At 42.0% G+C, this 15,287-nt stretch overlaps 1 protein-coding gene across 1 annotated transcript in view; it reads left to right on the top strand.

Moving 5' to 3' along the window:
* The window catches only part of LOC144930175 (uncharacterized), a 60,505-nt gene that overhangs the window by 25,242 nt on the left and 19,976 nt on the right, over window positions 1-15,287 (top strand). The window contains exons 15-22 of the mRNA XM_078851330.1: window positions 563-598; window positions 713-775; window positions 1,152-1,214; window positions 6,008-6,043; window positions 7,302-7,338; window positions 7,626-7,664; window positions 14,197-14,208; window positions 14,302-14,795. Of these exons, the coding sequence (XP_078707456.1) occupies window positions 563-598; window positions 713-775; window positions 1,152-1,214; window positions 6,008-6,043; window positions 7,302-7,338; window positions 7,626-7,664; window positions 14,197-14,208; window positions 14,302-14,795 (780 nt within the window). The remainder of the gene's footprint in view (window positions 1-562; window positions 599-712; window positions 776-1,151; window positions 1,215-6,007; window positions 6,044-7,301; window positions 7,339-7,625; window positions 7,665-14,196; window positions 14,209-14,301; window positions 14,796-15,287) is intronic.

Here is a 15,287-nt window from a genome sequence, read left to right as displayed (position 1 = left end):
TTTCTTGGTCAGGAAAGGATGTACTTTAGCTCTGACTGGTACTCATGGAAGCTATTACATTTCTTACCTGCAGACAAAAAGCACACAAAAGATTGTGAAATGATTTCCTTTCTTTGAAGTAAACATAAACACGACAACAACACAACCCTACTTCTGATCTAACCTTTGAATCTGAATGCCCCATTGATTGATATAAGGGAGGGGCCAACACATTGGTACCATTAGGAAACAGCTCCTGGAAAGTGAGATTTGAACCGTATACAATGGTCATATGATCACTAAAATAGAATTCCACTTAATTTCACTAAAAATGAAACAAAAAAATTAATAAAATAGTAATTAGAAGAGAAATAAAAACCATTGGAAATATTTAAATTGCTGTAGCTTTAAATGGGCAGAATGGAATGGTGCCATTTGAGGCTGAAAAATGGCTGCTGTAAATTAAATTGACTGTAACTAAGAAATCTTTAATTTTTTTCTGATTAAAAAATATCTTCAAATAAGGAGCAGTGAAAAGGTTAATAAAGTTTTAAGGTCTGTTTCTTTTTTTCCCCGATACCAGGGAGAATCTGGATTCCCAGGATACCCCGGTCCACAGGTATATAAAATGGATATTTTCTGATTTTGGTATATGTTGCTGTGGACTGTGTGTGTCTATATTTTTGTGTGTGTGTTCTTCACTACAGAGATTCTGGTTTTGATTCACTCGTAGGGAGAAGATGGTGATCCAGGCAGTCAAGGAGATAGAGGGTCCAAAGGAATTAGAAGGAAAAGGGTAAGTATAATAAACACTCTTACTCTTTCTGATAAGTATATGTTAAGGGGGCCTTGAAGAAAGTTTCTAGAGTTTAGTGGCCCCTAGTCATAAAGGGATTGAAAATCAGTCTTATTACTTTATTGCTTCAAGGTCTAAGAGGTATCGCAATCATTAATGTTCTTCACTGATTTCTATTACTTATGAGGGCTGATCTATATTGTATATTACATCATCTTTATTTAAATTGCAGTAAGCCAGCTCCTCAGCTGGATTTCAATGAAGCTATGGAGATTTTCGTCAGTGATGGATCTGTCCCCCATGTCTGTCCTTATAAACATTGAATCAACAAACTGAAAATTTGACTTGATAACTATTCTTGAGTTTCTATTTTTAGGGAAATGCTGGATTTCCAGGTTCAGAGGGAAATCCAGGGGACCAAGGGCCTCCAGGACCACAGGTGCCACATTTAAAAACTGAATATTCACCTTGGGATTTGGAATTAATGATGCATTTGACAATACTGCTCACAATAAAATGTAGTTCACTAGTCAAGTATGAATAGACAGATGTATCCTGCCCTCAGCTATGCCCAAGAAAACCTGCTGGAGTCCATGGAATGGCATGGGATTAACTGAGGGCAGAATTGTACCTTCCCCAATCTTTTCTCTCCCAGGGAAGATAAAAATTGATTGAAAAAATTTCAAAATTGGATTTTTATTTAACTTAAACACATTTTTATTTTTAAAAACAAACGTGTTTAAAATTAAATGTGAAATTATGACAACTTGTGTTAAGGCCAAAATTTACTATAGTCTATTGAAATTGTTTAAATAAATACATACAATGCTGCATCAATGAGGCCACCTCAAATATTAGAGTGCTGCTTTTTTTAATAATGTACACAATTGGGGGGAATATCATTATTTCAATGGGAGTTAGGCACTTAATTGAGCTCTTTACTGTCTGTAATATTTTATGAATATTATAATCTTTTTAGGTGTCTAGTGGGATTTTTAAAAGTGCCTATCTGCATCTTTAAGCACCTAAATACCTTTGAAAATCTGGTCTGTGATAACCCAAACAATCTGTGAATTCACTGACTAAATTAATACCACCTTTGTGTAATAACTCTATTAGTTTACATGTTTTGATAAATCTACTTCTATTTCTTATGTTCCCAACACATAAGATCGTTTTAGTTAACAAATAAAAATAGTGCTTTTTTGGTATATTTTAAATTGAATTCCTATTTCCATCTAAATACAGTTTGACACAAATCCCCAGTGAAAAAATGAACCATGTATTAGCCAATAAACATGTTTCAGTGGTTATACCAACTGCTGAGAAGAATAGCTAGCTCTTACATAGCACTTTTCATCGATAGATTTCAAAACACTGTATTAGGAGATAAGCATCGTTATCTCCATTTTACAAATGGGGGGTGTGATGGGTTTGGTCACAGAGACCACCTTGGGACTGTTACCTGATGTGCTGAAACTACCTATGAGCCCGTTTTCCCTGTCAGCTTGGAACTCCAGAACCCTGCCTTGTTGAGCCAAGCACACTAGTCTGCTGCAACACAGACCCAGGTTTGGTCCAGACCCCCAAAGCTGCAGACTTTAACCAAAAACTGCTCAGCAAGTCACCCATCTCCAGCACCCAGACACCCAGTTCCCAATGGGATCCAAACCCCAAATAAATCCGTTTTACTCTGTATAAAGTTTATACAGGGTAAACTCATAAATTGTCCACCCTCTATACCACTATCCCTCTATTGGGGGGAAGAATAGCTCAGTGGTTTGCGCATTGGCCTGCTAAATCCAGGGTTGTGAGTTCAACCCTTGAGAGGGCCATTTAGGGATCTGGGGCAAAAATTGGGCATTTGGTCCTGCTTTGAGCAGGGGGTTGGACTAGATGACCTCCTGAGGTCCCTTCTTAACCCTGATATTCTATGAAATCACTGATAAAGAGATATGCAATTCAATAAGGATAAGTGCAGGGTCCTGCACTTAGGATGGAAGAATCCAATGCACCGCTACAGACTAGGGACCGAATGGCTAGGCAGCAGTTCTGCAGAAAAGGACCTAGGGGTGACAGTGGACGAGAAGCTGGATATGAGTCAGCAGTGTGCCCTTGTTGCCAAGAAGGCCAATGGCATTTTGGGATGTATAAGTAGGGGCATAGCAAGCAGATCGAGGGACGTGATCGTTCCCCTCTATTCGACATTGGTGAGGCCTCATCTGGAGCACTGTGTCCAGTTTTGGGCCCCACACTACAAGAAGGATGTGGATAAATTGGAGAGAGTCCAGCGAAGGGTAACAAAAATGATTAGGGGGTCTAGAACACATGACTTATGAGGAGAGGCTGAGGGAGCTGGGATTATTTAGCCTGCAGAAGAGAAGAATGAGGGGGGATTTGATAGCTGCTTTCAACTACCTGAAAGGGGGTTCCAAAGAGGATGGCTCTAGACTGTTCTCAATGGTAGCAGATGACAGAACGAGGAGTAATGGTCTCAAGTTGCAGTGGGGGAGGTTTAGATTGGAAATTAGGAAAAACTTTTTCACTAAGAGGGTGGTGAAACACTGGAATGCGTTACCTAGGGAGGTGGTAGAATCTCCTTCCTTAGAGGTTTTTAAGGTCAGGCTTGACAAAGCCCTGGCTGGGATGATTTAACTGGGAATTGGTCCTGCTTCGAGCAGGGGGTTGGACTAGATGACCTTCTGAGGTCCCTTCCAACCCTGATATTCTATGATTCTATGCACAGGTGTTTGCTCCCCCCCCCGGTATTAATCACTTACTCTGGGTTAATTAATAAACAAAAGTGATTTTATTATATATAAAAAGTAGGATTTAAGTGGTTTCAAGTAATAACAGACAGAACAAAGTAAGTTACCAAGCAAAATAAAAGAAAACACGCAAGTCTAAGCCTAATACATTTAAGAAACTGAATACAGGTAAATCTCACCCTCAGAGATGTTCCAATAAGCTTCTTTCACAGAATAGACTCCTTCTTAGTCTGGGCCCAATCCTTTCCCCGGTACAGTTCTTGTTAGTTGCAGCTCAGGTGGTAACTAGGGGATTTCTCATAACTGGCAGCCCCCTTTGTTCTGTTCCACCCCCTTTTATAGCTTTGGCACAAGGCGGGAATCTTTTGTCTCTCTGGGTCCCCACCCCTCCTTCTAAATGGAAAAGCACCAGGTTTAAGATGGATTCCAGTACCAGGTGACATGGTCACTTGTCCCTGTGAGGCCCCAAGCCTCCGTTCTTTCTGGCCTGACTTACAGGGACACAGGAAGGCTTACAAGTAAACAGAGCCATTTACAACTAATTGTTCTAGTTAATGGGAGCCATCAAGATCCTAAGCCACCATTAATGGCCCACACTTTGTATAATTACAATAGGACCTCAGAGTAATACTTCATATTTCTAGTTTTAGGTACAAGAATGATAGTCATACAAATAGAATGAACACACTCAGTAGATTGTAAGCTTTTTAATGATACCTTACAAGAGACCTTTTGCATAAAGCATATTCAGGTTACATCCTGTTCACACTCATAAGCATATTTCCATAAAACATATGGAGTGCAAGTCACAGGCGGGACTGAGACATGGAGGTCACCCAGCAGGACCAGTTGCTGAGCTAAGAATAGAACACAGGTTTCTTGAGTCCTAGTCTAGTGCTCTCGTCACTACCCCACACTGCATTCCTAAAGAAAGAATGAAGTTACTTTAGGAACTAAGAGTTATATCATTCACCATTTAAAAAAATAATGAGAAATGCAAAAATAAAAAATCCGAATAAATGTATGTATCGGTATAATTGCTTAAAAATGTGTGTAGCGATTGTGTATCCTCCTGGTTAGCAAAGAGAAGTACCAAATTTAGTGTAAAGGCTATCCTGAGTTGCAAAGCAACATGTAATGGTTACCAACCAAGTAAATGAACCTTTCTTTAAATACAGTTGCAAACCCAGATTAAAATCAATTATTTAAATTAAGGTTTCCTCCTTGATGATTTTAGATAATGATTAAAATTGGTGACTTAAATCACTTTTATTTCAATCAATACTCCCTGTTTTGTCCTTAAGGGAGTCTTCTGCCTCACACTGGAGCAGGATCCTTGTGGGGAGCCAGGACAGGGGGAACCCTCTATGAAGGAACTGAGCTGCCTGTAATATTTTCCAAATATTATATGTTCCATCCACTAGTTTTATTGTTCCTGAGGTGTTTGCTGTATGATTACTTACGGGTAAATTTAGGCATGGGTTAGTTTGCATGTAGACAGGAAAGTGGGCAAATATTGCTGGTAGCTACACATTCACTGATACTTAGAGACAATACAGGTGTTGATCCCTTTAAAGATTACCTCTGACATGCTGGGTTCCACATGCCTGGCTTGACACAGAGGCAGGGGAATTCCATTCAGATGCTGAAACAAAGAACTTTAGAGTGGGTAAAAACATGAGCCCCTGAAAATGAGGAGAAAGAGAGGCAGAGATTGCAGGGCTACAGAATGTCCACCCAGTCCCGGAGGTAGGAGTGTTTGGATATATAGGCCTGCCTGCACTTTAGGTAAGACAGAAGCATGCAGACTGTTCTATTAAACCCTTTTTCTTATTATGCTGTGTTCCTGCAGATAAGATTAAACAATACTTTGTTCTGAAAAGGCTGTTTGGGTCCCTATTTCACACACAAGTCAGAGTTCCTCAAGGGGAGTCTTGCAGGGCAGCAAAATACAGTTGGGCCTGCTGAACAATCAGGATTGGTACACAAGGTGCTATACCCCAGCACCTTGTCTGAGAAGGGGAGAATCGTGGGATTCCACTCCAGAGACGGGAAGGCAAGAGGTCTTGCATACTGAGAGGGGTCGAATGTGCAGATATATCTGAACCGTGACACCCTCTACTAGCAAAAACTTTGGAAACTAATATAATCCTGCATGATGCCACTTTACAGCAGCAGCAAATGCTGAATTTAGGTAACATGCAGGAAAAATTCGTTGGAGAAAGTACGTCAAAGTGACAGTCTTCATCCCAACTGTGCAACAGTCTACAGACATCCGTGTCGGGAAATATTCTGGGCAATCACATTGGAAAGCCATAAATAGTTGACAAGAAAACAACACGTGCACTAACACAGAAATGCCTGACTTTTTCCTAGGGCCTTTGTCATCATTAAATATATATTAAATACGTTCCTGCTCTTAGTATGAGAGTGATTTTCTAACCCGCTGTTAAATCTCTTCCAGGGCAGCAAAGGACCAAAGGGCACCATAGCCATGGCTGTATGTAATCATCTCATTTCTAAAACCTAAGTGCACGCTGCATGTAGTTAAGTTTCATGTTTTTCCATTTAAGAAGCATTGACTATACAGAGTTTGCTACTAGCCATTGAAGGAAAGCTTCCTTCATGTACTTGTTGCAGTAAAACAATTACAGCCCTGTGTGAAATAAATAACCAAGGACTTAGAAACAATTTTTTAATATGGATTTAAACCAGGCAAAAGTTTTGCAAACAATTAAAACGTTAAAACTCTTTTCTCAGTTTTGTGATTTGGACTAGTTTACAGAACCTCAAAAGGGACTTCGGGCTAGACCCTGCCCTCTTATATGGGTGTGCTAGAGTGAGGAAAGAGGGCAAAAGAAGCCTTGACCCAAGCACACACACTTCCAGGGTAAACAGCAAAGTAACTTGGGAGAAGGGAAATGCAAATTTGCCCCTCCCTTTGCATTTCCTTCCCCCAGGTACTGGCTAGGAAAACAACCTCACACATATTATCCCTCAAAGCCCTTTGAAGTTCCTAATACTTTTCAGAGATTGCACTAGTCAGTCTCCTGAAGTAGTTACATACAATTCCACAACAACACATACACAATTACATTTTTAATACAATGGACCCTCAAATTATTAAACTTAAATCAATAATGTTTATCTTAATTCCATAAGCTTTGTCCAGGTTATTGCAGGTCTGTCATATGCCTGCTAGCTAAGGCACATGTCCAACTCAGGCAAGATCACTCAGCAGTCAATAGCATGAGCTAACTAGGGGGCACCTGCTGCTCCTTTTCCAACGTGCAGAAATATGCCCCTCACAGAATAGTGCTCTCCTCATCTTGTAGAATCCTGCCGAGACTATCAGGTTTTCCCCTGGCACCCTCTCCACTCCTCCAGCAGCACTGGCCAGGCCAACTACTGTCCCATGATCTTCTAGATCTTAATGCACAGATACATTACACAAAATGAACAGTTCAGAAAGTATCTACTTCATACATTTGAGAAAGGTTAAGTGTCCAATGAAGCGTAGGAAACTTCTACTATAGCGTTAGGGTAAGATCCTGCTTTCAAGTACACCAGTGTACATCCTGAGTAACTGTACAGACTGTAAGGTTGTTACTTTGGATTTATGCAGGATTAAGTGAGCTCAGGACTTGGCACCTGATCCAGTTCCCACGGGAGTAAATGGAAAGAGTCCCATGGATTTTCCCGTGGGAGCTGACTCTGGCTCTTGGTCCTTAACCATCTTTTCATTTTCCCCCCCACAGCCTTGTGGACTTGTTAATTTCACACGAGAAAACTGCCGTAAGTACTGGGTTTATTTCTTTTCCCCTGTTGGAATTTGCATAGCCACAGTTTTTAAATGGAAACATAGTGGGCAACTCAATGGCTCAGGGGATGGATCTGAGGCTTTGAGGTCTCTAGGTGGGTGGTATCAGTCTGACACAAGCTGGTAGTGACTGCAAGTTGTTACCTCTTGTGGCTATTCAGGAATGTATGAGAAACAAGTCTGTACTCCCCGTTTATTTTTTCTGCATCTGAATCATTCACCACAGCTCACAGTCCTTGTTAATGAGCACCTTTGTTGGCAGACTCAGCACAGGGGCCATGGACTGAAGAGGATGTGGAAAGTGAGTTACCATCTCCCGCATAGAGCTAACCCTTCCAGGTACAGGCTGAGTCACCTTGATGGATAGTTCAGGGAACCTTGCACTGCCTCTGCCTGTGCTGTACCCATCCTGTGGATAAATACAAGGCATTAGCCTCCAGGGTTACCTTGCACTTGCATGTACGATGCTCATTTTAACAATATAAATGAGAGACACACACACAGTCAGTATAGATTTCAGCCCATCTGTTTTACATTTGATAACACTGTCAGACTCATCAGGGAAAAAGTAAAGCTATAGAAATGTATCATTTCAACTACGCCTTTGAAGGAGAAAAAAATATACATAGATTCATAGATATTAAAGTCAGAAGGGACCATTATGATCATCTAGTCTGACCTCCTGCACAATGCAGGCCACAGAATCTCACCCACCCACTCCTGCAAAAAACCTCTCACCTATGTCTGAGCTACTGAAGTCTTCAAATCATGGTTTAAAGACTTTAAGGTACAGAAATTCCTCCAGCAAGTGACCCATGCCCCATGCTACAGAGAAAAGCGAAAAACCCCCAGGGCCTCTTCCAATCTGCCCTGGAGGAAAATTCCTTCCTGACCCCAAATATGGCGATCAGCTGAACCCTAAGCATGTGGGCAAGATTCACCAGCCAGATACCCAGGAAAGAATTCTCTGTAGTAACTCAGATCCCACCCCATCTAACATCCCATCACAGGCCATTGGGCCTATTTACCATGAATAGTTAAAGATCAATTAATTGCCAAAATCATGTTATCCCATCATACCATCTACTCCATAAACTTATCGAGTTTAATCTTGAAGCCAGATAGGTCTTTTGCCCCCACTGCTTCCCTTGGAAGGCTGTTCCAGAACTTCACTCCTCTGATGGTTAGAAACCTTCGTCTAATTTCAAGTCTAAACTTCCCGATGGCCAGTTTATATCCATTTGTTCTTGTGTACACATTGGTACTGAGCTTAAATAATTCCTCTCCCTCCCTGGTATTTATACCTCTGACATATTTATAGAGAGCAATCATATCTCCCCTCAGCCTTCTTTTGGTTAGGCTAAACAAGCTAAGCTCCTTGAGTCTCCTTTCATAAGGCAGGTTTTACATTCCTCGGATCATCCTAGTGGCCCTTCTCTGTACCTGTTCCAGTTTGAATTCATCCTTCTTAAACATGGGAGACCAGAACTGCATACAGTATTCCAGGTGAGGTCTTACCAGTGCCTTGTATAACGGTACTAAAACCTCCTTATCCCTACTGGAAATACCTCTCCTGATGCATCCCAAGACTGCATTAGCTTTTTTCACGACCATATCACATTGGCGACTCATAGTCCATCCTGTGGTCAACCGATACTCTTCTTCTCCTCCGTTACTTCTAATTGATGCGTCCCCAGCTTATAACTAAAATTCTTGTTATTAATCCCTAAATGCATGACCTTACACTTCTCACTATTCAATTTCAGCCTATTACTATTACTCCAGTTTACAAGGTCATCCAGATCCTCCTGTATGATATCCTGGTCTCTCTCTAAATTGGCAATACCTCCCAGCTTTGTATCATCCGCAAACTTTATTAGCACACTCCCACTTTTTGTGCCAAGGTCAGTAATAAAAGATTAAATAAGATTGGTCCCAAAACCGATCCCTGAGGAACTCCACTGGTAACCTCCCTCCAGCCTGATAGTTCACCTTTCAGTATGACCCGCTGTAGTCTCCCCTTTAACCAATTCCTTATCCACCTTTCAATTTTCATATTGATCCCCATCTTTTCCAATTTAACTAATAATTCCCCATGTGGCATGGTATCAAACGCCTTACTGAAATCTAGGTAAATTAGATCCACTGCATTTCCTTTGTCTAAAAAATCTGTTACTTTCTCAAAGAAGAAGATCAGGTTGGTTTGGCACAATCTACCTTTTGTAAAAACATGTTGTATTTTGTCCCATTTACCATTGACCTCAATGTCCTTAATTACTTTCTCCTTCAAAATTTTGTCCCAGACCTTGCATACTACAGATGTCAAACTAACAAGCCTGTAGTTACCTAGATCACTTTTTTCCCCTTTCTTAAAAATAGGAACTATGTTAGCAATTCTCCAGTCTTATGGTACAACCCCTGAGTTTACAGATTCATTAAAAATTCTTGCTAATGGGCTTGCAATTTCATGTGCCAATTCCTTTAATATTCTTGGATGAAGATTATCTGAGCCCCCCGGTTTAGTCCCATTAAGCTGTTCGAGTTTCGCTTCTACCTCAGATATTGTAATATCTACCTCCATATCCTCATTCCCATTTGTCATGCTACTATTATCCCCAAGATCCTCATTAGCCTCATTAAAGACTGAGGCAAAGTATTTGCTTAGATATTGGGCCATGCCTAGATTATCCTTACCCTCCACTCCATCCTCAGTGTTTAGCAGTCCCACTTCTTCTTTCTTTGTTTTTTTCTTATTTATATGGCTATAGAACCTTTTACTATTGGTTTTAATTCCCTTTGCAAGGTCCAACTCTATTTGACTTTTAGCCTTTCTCACTTTATCCCTACATGTTCTGACCTCAATAAGGTAGCTTTCCTTGCTGATCCCTCCCATCTTCCACTCCCTGTATTCTTTCTGCTTTTTCTTAATCACCTCTCCAAAATGCTTGCTCATCCCGCTTGGTCTACAACTCCTGCTTATGAATTTTTCCCCTTTCTTGGGATGCAGGCTTCCGATAGCTTCTGCAGCTTTGACTTGAAGTAATCCCAGACCCCTCTGCCTTTAGATCCATAAGTTCTTCAGTCCAATCCAATTCCCTAACTAATTTTCTTAATTTTTGAAAGTCAGCCCTTTTGAAATCAAAAACCCTAGTCGCAGATTTATTTTTGTTTATCCTTCCGTTCAGTTTGAACTGAATTAGCTCATGATCACTTGAACCAAGGTTGTCCCCTACAACCATTTCTTCTATGTGGTCCTCTGTACTCACCGAAACCAAATCTACAATGACATCCCCTCTTGACGGTTCAGCAACTACTTGATGAAGGAATCCATTAGCTATCGCATCTAGGAAAATCTGAGCCCTATTATTATTACTAGCACTCGTCCTCCAGTCTATATCTGGGAAGTTAAAGTTTCACGCAGTTTCCATTAGTATTTACTTCATTAAAAACATTAAAGAGGGCTCTGGATCCATATCCAAATTAGATCCCGGCGGTCTATAGCACACCCCAAGCACTATCCCAGGGGAGGCTCTAGTAGTTTTCTTCCCCAATGTGATTTACCCAGACGGACTCTGTCTTATCCATTCCATCGCTTCTTATTTCTTTACATTCTACCTCATCATTGATATACAGTGCTACTCCACCACCTTTACCTTTATTTCTGTCTTTCCTGAACAGCACATACCCTTCAATACCTGTACTCCAGTCATGACGACTATTCCACCATGTTTCTGTTATCCCTGTAATATCTGGTTTCACTTCCTGCACCAGTGGCTCGAGTTCCTCCATTTTGTTACCTAGGCTCCTCGCATTGGTGTACAAACATCTTAATTTTTGCTGTTTGGCCTCGCTCACATTCTTTACCCGATTAGGCAGAGACATTCTACAGCCAGTATGACCTATTAGACTGGTATCCACACTGCCCTTCCTCCTTATGTCCATTCTCCTACCCACAGCTGTATCCTTTCTTACTTTGATTTCTTCCCTCTCAATGCTAAAATCCGGTTTGGAAATTACTTGGACATCTCCCAACCATCTCCCCCAAATTCTCTTAATCAGTTGTGCCAGCCTCCATCCTAGAAGACTATTTCCTTCCCTACTCAGGTGAAGTCCATCCCGAGAGAACTGTCCTCTGACCATGAATGCCTCCCAGTGGCCATACATCCCAAAGCCCTCCTTATAGCACCACTGCCTGAGCCCCCTGTTGATAGTCATAATCTTGTCACACCTTTGCTGCCCTTCTCTAGGAACAGTCAGAATCCCACTGAAGATCACCTGAGCCTAGATTTCCTTAAGTGTCTTCCCCAGCCTGGCATAGTCTCCCTTGATACATTCCAGCGAGAATCTACCGGTATCATTTGTTCCCACATGAAGGACGATCAGTGGATTCTTTCCCGCTCCTTTTAGGATCCTCTTCAACCTCAGGTCCACATCCCATATCTTAGCACCTGGAAGACAGCTCACCCTTCTATTCTCTGGATCAGCTCTGGTTACAGGCCTGTCCATCCTTTTCAGTAAGGAGTCCTCGATCACATAGACCTGCCTTTTCCTGGTGACAGTGCGATTCTCCAGTCTACCCCCTGTTCCCTCTGGCTGAAAGTTTTTTCCATTCCTATTCTCCATTGTAATCCTCTTCAACCCATCCTGTATCCTCCTGGGGCTCATATTTGTTGTAGTCACCATTGACTCTTCCCCTTTTCCTATAGGACTAGCTGCTCTTCTCTTCTTCCTTTCCCTTCCACCTTCAGTGACCACCTGCTGAGCCCCTTCTTCATTTTCCAACTCTGCAAACCTGTTCTTGAGCTCTATTTCTCCTTCACTAGCCCGTCTTTTCCTCTGCCTGGTTCTCTGTCACATGCTTCCACTGTCCATTTTCTTCACCCAGCAGTCTCCCCTCAGAGTTCTTCAGTCCTGCTTCCATATGCAAGTCTGAGCTTTTCCCTTCAGCTGCCTCATGTCTTTGCTCCATAATCCACTCGAACCCCCTTCTAAACTCAACCAGACTTTCCACCTGCATCTCGAATCCTTGGATCTTTTCTTCCATCAGTTCTATCAGATGGCACTTCATGCAGATGAAACTGTTTCCAGGTACCCCCTCCAGGATCATGTACATACCGCAGCTTCCACATCCAGTCATCTTCATTGTGTCTTCCACTACGTGATCTCCCTTAATTGGCTCCCATTAATATTTCCTTCCTCTTTGTCTCTCTCTCATTTGGGCTAACCTGCTCTCCAAAGCACCTTGCCCAAGTAACTCAACTGGGTACTGAGGAACTCTGTGCTGGAGAGGGGAAAGTACCTTCCTATCACCTGCCCCTCAGCCATGGAGCCCCCACCCTCCTCTGCAATAGAGCACCACGCAACCTCCACACCTCTGGGCTCTGGGCCATGTAGGAGGTAAATACCCTAAGCATGGCCTTCTTAAATTCTACTCAGCAGACCTGCAGTTTGACTGATGTAGGGTCCTTTGCACCAGTGGATAGGAGAAGAGAAGGTACAATTTCTCCCTTGATGACAGAAGCAGATAATATAGATTCTGGAGCTAATTCAAAGGTTCAAGCAGCTTTGAATCAGGCTCTTTATTCAAAGCAAGAGTATCACACAGAATCATAGAAATATAGGGCTGGAAGAGACCTCAAGAAGTCATCAAGTCCAGCCTGCTGTGCTGCAGCAGGACCAAGTAAACCTAGAGCATCCCTGAGCAGCTTGTCCAGTTTGTTTTTAAAAGCTTCCAATGATGGGGGCTCTATGACCTCAGTTGGAAGCCTATTCCAGAGAGTAACTATGCTGATATGTAAAAAGTTTTTCCTAATATCTAACCTAAATCTCCCTTCCTGTAGATTAGGCCCATTACTTGTCACTTTCAGTGGACATGGAGAACAATTGATCATGGTTCTCTGTATAACAGCCCTTAACAGATTGGAAGACTGTTCTCAGGTTCCCCTCTCAGTCTTCTTTTCTCAAGACTAACTATGCCCAGTTTTTAAAACTTTTCCTCACAGGGCAGGTTTTCTAAGCTTTTTATCATTTTTGTTGCTCTTCTCTGGGCTCTTTCCAATTTGTCCACATCTTTCTCAGCTAAATTGTGGCACCCGGAATTGGACACAGTACTCCAGCTGGGGTCTCAGCAGTGCCAAATAAAGCGGGACAATTACCTCCTGTGTCTTACATACAACACTCCTGTTAATACACTTCAGAATCATATTAGTCTTTTTGCAGCTGTGTCACGTTGATGACACATTCATAGATTCATAGATATTTAGGTCAGAAGGGACCATTATGATCATCTAGTCTGACCTCCTGCACAAGGCAGGCCACAGTCTGTAGTCCACTGTAACCTCCTGGTTCCTCTCCAGCAGTACTACCATCTCGATATTTACTCCCCATTTTGTAGCTGTGCATTTGATTCCCCCCCCCCCCCTAACTGTAGTACTTTGCACTTGTCTTTATTGAATTTCATCTTGCTGATTTCATACTAACTCTCTAATTTGTCAAGGTCATTTTGAATTTTAAACCTGTCCTCCAAAGTGCTTGCAGCCCCTTCCAGCCTGTTGTCATGTACAAATTTTATAAGCATACACTCTACTCCATTATTCCAAGTCAATAATGAAAATATTAAATAGCTCTGGACTGACCCTTGCAGGATGCCTAGATATGTCCTCCCAAAGTGACAGCAAACCACTGATAACTATTCTTTGAGTTTGGTCCTTCAACCAGTTGTGCACCCACCTTATAGTAATTCCATGCCACTGTATGAATGGATACAATCTAATCAAGGTAACTGTAAAATAAAATAATTCTCTTTTTTTTTCTCTCCCGTCGCTCCCTTCTAGCTTGCTTATCAGGTAAATAGCTCTATCCTCTTTCTTCCTTAGACTGTAGAAACAATGACAACATTGGTTTATGGATACCCTTTCACACAGTATGTTTATTTCAAGGTACAGCCAAATGTCCAGTATATCCAACTGAATTGGTGTTTGCCCTCAATATGTCTGAAGATGTTACCCCAGCAGCATTTGAAAGAATGAGGGATATTGTGATCTCTTTGCTGCGGGTCATCAAGCTCAGCGAAAGCAACTGTCCGACTGGTGCCCGCATCTCCATAGTTTCATACAATACCAACACAAGGTACCTCATCCGATTCTCGGAATTCCAGAGGAATGACTTGCTGCTGGAAGCAGTCCAGAGAATACCGCTGGAGAGGTCCTCGGGCAGATGCAATATTGGAATGGCCATGAGATTCATTGCAAGGAATGTGTTCAAGCAGGTTCATCAGGGTGTTATCATAAGAAAAGTTGCCATATTTTTCACCAGTGGCCCATCACAGGATGCTACCTCCATCAACACAGCAGTGCTGGAGTTTGGTGCCCTGGATATCACTCCTGTTGTGATTGCCTTCAGTGAAGTCCCTAATATCAGACGTGCCTTCTCGGTAAGCTGGCTGCCTACAGCAAATGGGAAATCTCAGTGAGAAGTGATCATCCTTTTGATTAACAGTTACTTTGCTAATTCATGAGAATATTTATGCACTCAAGTTAATAACTTATAAAAGGAAGGTTTAGATCAGGGGTTCTCAAACTTCATTGCGCCGCTTGGGTCCCGAGCCCCAGCAAGTCTAAGCCAGCCATGGTGACCCCATTAAAATGGGGTCCTGACCCACTTTGGAGTCCCGATCCACAGTTTGAGAACCTCTGGTTTAGATCATAACAGCTTTTAAGAAGGGAATTGTCAAGGTTCCTCCTCCACTCTGAACTCTAGGGTACAGATGTGGGGACCTGCATGAAAAACCTCCTAAGCTTATCTTTACCAGCTTAGGTCAAAACTTCCCCAAGGTACAAAATATTCCACCCGTTGTCCTTGGACTGGCCGCTACCACCACCAAACTAATACTGGTTACTGGGGAAGAGCTGTTTGGACGCGTCCT

The sequence above is a fragment of the Lepidochelys kempii genome, chromosome 2 (assembly GCF_965140285.1).
Source record: "Lepidochelys kempii isolate rLepKem1 chromosome 2, rLepKem1.hap1, whole genome shotgun sequence".
NCBI lineage: Eukaryota > Metazoa > Chordata > Testudines > Cheloniidae > Lepidochelys > Lepidochelys kempii.
Note: the sequence above shows the minus strand (reverse complement) of the source record. Positions and strands in the feature narration are given on the sequence as shown.